Raw genomic sequence first — 6,212 nt, forward strand, 5'->3', positions numbered from 1 at the left:
CCCACATAACACAAGCCGTCGGATGTCCAACAGATGTCGGGGTCGGATGTTGAGTACATCTTTTTCATGTCCTCCGGACAGTCCGATATCCGATTTGGATGTCCTATGGATGTATTTTTTTTTTGTTTTGACCGCCCTCAACAGCGCCGTCGGACATTCTAAGGATATCCGAACGGGCTTTCATTTGGCTATAAATAGGACATGTATTGGACCAGAAAAAACATTAGGCTATATCAGAGTTTGAACTCGGGTATCCCGCATCACAGTCGAATATTATTCCAATGTTCCAATCTATATATATATTACATATCATTTTCGAACAATACAATCGAATTAAAACACTTGAGCTTTTTCGATAACAGATCACATACAGGATTTTTAAGAAGTCAAGATGATGTCGAACTTAGGTTAAACCAGAAGTGTATAAATTGAAATTAAACAATTTAGGCTAAATATTTTTGGAATTTTAATCTTCAGCATGATTTATTAAGTTTAAAGTAGTTTTTTATTATTTGAAATTAAAATCCTATCATAAGTATACTTGCTTTGAATATTATTAGATACCGAATAATATTTATTTTCTTTAAGTTAATTTCCAATGGCTTGGTTCCCGTAAGCTAAATGGAAAGCCTGTGCAAACAAACTCACGACTTATACACGACATATATTTTATTCACTTTTTGTAATAAATTTAAAAATAAACCATCCGGCAAATAGATAATTACTCCTTTATTTTTTCAATTTTTCGTATTAAATGCTGGATTTAAAATAAAAATATGTTCAAGGGTAAAATTTGAACACGGTTAAGTTTTCCCCTTTTGGAAACAAAGAAATTTTTACAATTAATAATGAAACTTAGTGATCGGCCCCAATTAGTTCTAATCGAGTTAACCGCCCCGCACCGATAAAGTGCATTCGGGGTTGAATTGAGGTGCCACTTTTTCAACCGGGGCGGTGCGGGGAAAAATTTGAGGTTAACCCGTTGCCCCATAGCAATTAAAAAAAAATGCCGTTCTTTCGGTTTCAGAGTAAAAATCGGGGCAAGCGGGTAGAACGAGCTATTATCGGGGTTGTTATCGGAGAGATCAGGTGAAACAGTCAATCGATAATGTTTTTTTGCATTGATGAATCGATTGATTGCAATCCAATTGTTTGCAAACCCAAATTGAATTCTGGGAGAAGAATTTTCCACCCTGAGCCACGCCTCGATGGCCCGAAATGAGAAACCCGATTTGAAAAAAAGCGCCCCGATTGGCTCGAGGCCAATCCTTAAATGAAACAATTGAAAATCTTCTTGGCTGTTGGAAGGAGGTTCGTAGAATATAATTTTCGCACATCCATTGCACTTCCAAGGTGACTAGCCGACGGACATCCCTGGAACTACCCATTGAGTACATAGATATCTAACGGATGTTCGGCCATGATTCGGACATCCGACGGCAGAAATGTGCTATATGGGAAAAGGTCGAACCGTAAACGGTAAATCACAATGTTTTTATTGCAAGAAAGTACAAACAGTACAATGGTCTACCTAAAGATGCAGCCGCAGGAGCGACTTGAAAAGGAAATCTTCCGATCAACTTGGCAGTTCCAGATAGCCTACGTCGGAAGAAAAATCAGACCGTCAAGAAACTTACGTGTTGAACTGGAATCCCGCAAGATTAATTAGGGAAGCAGGGAAATGTGGTAAAGTAACTGTAACAGCACTGATCGATACAGGAGCTGCAGTCACAGTGTAACAGATTCACTGGGTTTAAGGGATGTATTTAGTCATAGACAGCTTACACGACACACACACACAGTATTACACAGTAACAGCACTGAAAGCACTAACAACTAGTCTGAATCACTACATTGGACTGCCCCTCTGGCCGGTCATAGACGGGCTTTTGAGTCCTCTGACATCCGGCCAGAGTGGCAAAGTCCATTGACATCGCACATTTGCATCTCTTAGCATCCGGTGCTAAGCGACGACGTATATTGGCGCTACAACAGTAATCTCGCGTGAATTACTAGAGAAAACAGAATTTGCCAGGAAACCTTGAAGGGGACCGAAGATTCGTCTCGTAAACGGCCATACACTGTCACCACAGAGTACAGCAGACATAGTAGTAACCCACAGAGGCAAAACTATAAAAGGAAACGCAATAGTTATTCCAATGTCAGATTTTGAACTACTGTTAGGAAATTATTTCCTACAACAATTTCGAGCTATTCACATTGACTACGAATCAGAAGAGTCATTTATTACTCTCAAAACTTATTACTCGTAAATTATCATTTACCGGGAAATCGCTGCTTGCAGAAATCACTCTTCTTCAGGCAGAAGAATGTGAAGAAATCACTTTAAATGCAGCAAAAAGACCCATGCGAAACAGAAGACCTCCAGCTAGATATTTCACTTTCCTAGTACCATTCTTCATTTGCCTGCTGGCCCCCTCAACAAGCAAATCATTGATTGTGAGATAAAACGCTATTTTCAAACGGTAGCCGGTGAAATAGGACCGAAACGAAATAGGACTGGAGAAATAGGACTGAAAATTTCCAGTCCTATTTCTCTAGTAAAAATAGGACTGGTAGAATTAGGACTGATTTTTAAATACATTTGAAACAGTCCTATTTCTCCTTTGACCAGTCCTATTTCTCCTTAAGGTTAGGCCTATTTTTTTATTCCTACTCTTTCATATTTCAGGACAAAAAGCCTCCAAACCGGTAGGCAAGATGGGAGGGGAATTGTTGAAGACAAGCGGGTTGGCTTATATCCTTCAGTCCTTGAAAATTACCGTTGACAAAATTTCAGCGCTTAATTCACTTGCAGCTTAAGAACTCGTTATGATAAAATTTTTTTTTTCAGTACTTTAACCGAAATTTTTTACAATATATAGTTCATTTATCAAAAAATTAATCATTTCATAAATATGAGTGCAATTTTACTTTGGTTTTTATTTATTCTTCTTACGACTTGCATCATAGAGGGGCTACGATGGGTGTGGTCCTCACCCTTCTAGGGAGGGGGATGATTCACCAAAGGGGCTGAGATTCCAAGGTACGAATCATCCCCCGCAACCCCCTCTGTGTTGCAAGATGTACGAAAAATTTACAATAGAAAAAGTTAAACAACATTTAGATTTATTTAATTTAATTATTTGTTAAATGAACTGTATTCAGTCAAAAATGACGGTTAATATTCTGCAATAAAAAGTTAAATAGGATAAGGAATTCTTAGCATGCAAGCGAAGTAAGCGTTGCCATTTTGTCAACGGTAATTTTCAAGGGCGTAGGCATATAAAGCCAACGCTCTTGTACTACAATTTCCCACCCCATTTCGCCTACCGGGCTTATTGTCCCTTAAAGATGTAAGATAAAGGCAAGCGAAATAGCCTTATATCCAAGGAGAAATAGGACTGGTCAAAGGAGAAATAGGACTGTTCAAAATGTGTCTAAAAAGCAGTCCTATTTCACCCAGTCCTATTCCTACAGGAGAAATAGGACTGAAAATTTCCAGTCCTATTTCTCCAGTCCTATTTCGTTTCGGTCCTATTTCACCGCCAATCTTTCAAACAACAAGTCGGAGTCGCTTTTAGCAAATCATCGTGGGCAATCGTGACTGACCTTGATTTTGGATTAGCTGATATGGAGTTTCAACACAGAAGGATTTGGAAGAAGAAGAACAGTCAAATACATCTCCTCTCCCGAAATCAACGAGAAGTAATCTACATTGTCGATAAGAAACAATCTGAAATGAATCACTGTAGGAAACAAAAACTAACGCAAAATTAATCAGAAAACTAAGAGGCCAGCACTCCATGCTGAAAAGTGTCCCGACAAACATGGGAAGAATGGCTGACATAGAAGAACTAGAACTCAATCACTTCAGGTATTTTTTTTTCAACTGAATGAAACATTTAAAGCAATTAATCAAATCTTGCTGTGGTTACAACAACTGGCCGATCTCAACGTTGACTTTAGCCTACTAGTCAACGGGCATTTGGCCCCTCAAATCGTCTCTCCAGCATTCCAAAAATCACCAAAACAATCAATGGCCAATTAACAAGAGAATGGTCTATTTCCAGCGACGAGCTTTGAGTCGTCTACCAAGAGTCTATTGTCTCAGTTGCAGCCATGACGTCTTGTTCGAAAATTTGCCAGCCCAAACAGCACACTGACGTCTTTTAAAGGATACAGTACCCACTAAACGATTAGGTACACCCCCGTTTTTTTAGTGCATTCTTATGGCGCTACGGGTCTTAGGAAAACTTGAATATCTTTTTACTGACAAGTACTAAATATTTTGTTCTTTTTTCCTCTATCAGAAGAGAAAGTGCTCTAAAAGTTATCTTACCATGAAAAAATTGTAGAAGTTACACCCAGGGCGCTAAAGTATCATTCACATGATTAGGTACACCACTTTTCTCCCCATAAACGCCATGTTAATACCGGCGTTTCGAAAAATATAAATAAACTACTTCAAAACATCCTTAAATTAATTTTTTTTTGCCAAACGACGCGTTTTTCTTTACTATATTATAATATAGTGCATGTTTTTGAATTATTTGAGCTAAAAAAAATGCTTCCCTATACCCCAAAGTTGTTACACTGAAATGTTTTACAGAGAAACTTATGATTTGTGCTTGCGCCACCAGGGGCGCTGGGATCAATTTTAATTGCTCAGATTTTTTTCTTTCATTTTTGCCTACAACACAGCAAAACAAACTGTTGTGAAAGTTAGACTAAGGTGTAAACACGACCTTAATTTTAAGCACAGTTTATTCAACAGTAAGTTCACCGCATGGATTGAAAAACCACAGCTCTTAACCTCAGGATAGTGGAAAAGGAAGTGAGAGTGGTGAAAATCTGAAGAGCCATTAGGCAGACGACGTAGAGTAGGGCAGATAGAATTTGGTTCAGTACCAATGCGTTTCAGTAACCCCAGTTGGGTGCGCATGGGTTAGAGATAATACAACACGTCCCTCAAGTCAAGCGTGTCCTCCCACAAAAGAAAACAATATAAAACACTAATTCTAAATGCATTTGAGGAAAAAAAAGAAGGTGATACTTAAAAAAAAATATGCGTCCCTCAATTCGGATGCTCTAATTTGAGAATTCCTGAACATTCAGGCTGTTACGTAGTTTCTCGAATCTCTGGTTTGGCAGAGCCTTCGTGAAGATATCGGCAAGCTGGACCTCGGTATCGATGTACGTGATGTTGATTTTGCACTCCTGATGGGCGTCACGCACGAAGAAGAAACTCACGTCCATGGGCTTTGTACGCTGGTGGAATATGGGGTTGTGAATAAGGACAATTACCCCTTGATTGTCGCACCGTAGTGGCATGGCCAAGCTGATGCCACCTAGCTCTGAGTAGAGACGTCTCAACCATATTGACTCCTTCGTTTCATCACATGCTGCGATAAACCCTGACTCCGTGGTTGTGCAGTGCAACACAAGTTTGTCGACGGCTCTGCCATGAAATGGGCAGCCCTTGAGAATAAATACGGCTCCAGATGTTGACCGTCTGTTTTCCGTATCACCGGCATAGTCAACGTCGACGTATCCACAAAGTTCATTGCTGCCACCACCAAATAGAAGGCCATGATTGATGGTTTTTCGCAAGTATGTCAGGATCCTCTTAAGTCCCTTCCAGTGTTCCATGCCAGGGTTTTGGGAGAACCGTGAGTCTTGGCCGACGGCGTAGGCCATGTCGGGTCGTGTTATATCGGCAAGGTGCATCACCGAACCAATTCCCTTCATGAAAGGGACTTCAATGGATTTTTCTTCCTAAGTTTGAGGACACATGCACGGGGATAGTTTGACGCAAGAGTTGGCTGGGACAGAAACGGGATGACAGTTGGCCATTTTGAATCTTTCTAGCACCGTTTTTACTTTTAAATCGAATCTTAATTGACATACACACGTATGGATTTTTTGCTTGACTAAGCATTGTATTTCAGAGATACCTGAGATAAGGGACATACCTATCAGCTTAGTTGTTATCTTCATGAGATTCAAAACAAAGGAGGGAAAAAGATATCGTGCTAGTCAGCACGTTGACAGAGTACTGAGACCTTTTACAGGCTGGGAAGAGTCAGTGCTAAACAGGGGTGAGGTTTGGCAACCCTCATCAATGAGTTTGCCGTATACTTTTAACACCTCCCCCCAAACGAAATTCTCTGGTGGTGACTCCACAATTCATTGAATTGTGGATAATAAAC

At 39.8% G+C, this 6,212-nt stretch overlaps 1 protein-coding gene across 1 annotated transcript; it reads right to left on the reverse strand.

Annotated features, from left to right (window-relative positions):
* Positions 1-5,091: 5,091 nt before the first annotated feature.
* On the reverse strand, positions 5,092-5,700 carry LOC116936791 (secreted RxLR effector protein 161-like). The gene has a single exon (XM_032943945.2). It carries the CDS (start codon positions 5,698-5,700, stop codon positions 5,092-5,094), a length of 609 nt encoding a protein of 202 aa, XP_032799836.2.
* Between the last annotated feature and the right edge of the window lie 512 nt (positions 5,701-6,212).

This window comes from Daphnia magna, unplaced genomic scaffold (assembly GCF_020631705.1).
Source record: "Daphnia magna isolate NIES unplaced genomic scaffold, ASM2063170v1.1 Dm_contigs202, whole genome shotgun sequence".
NCBI classification, from domain to species: Eukaryota; Metazoa; Arthropoda; class Branchiopoda; order Diplostraca; family Daphniidae; genus Daphnia; species Daphnia magna.

Excerpts from the sequence above, each read along its gene's own strand:
- LOC116936791 (XM_032943945.2), bottom strand. The coding sequence starts at position 5,700 with ATGGCCTACGCCGTCGGCCAAGACTCACGGTTCTCCCAAAACCCTGGC.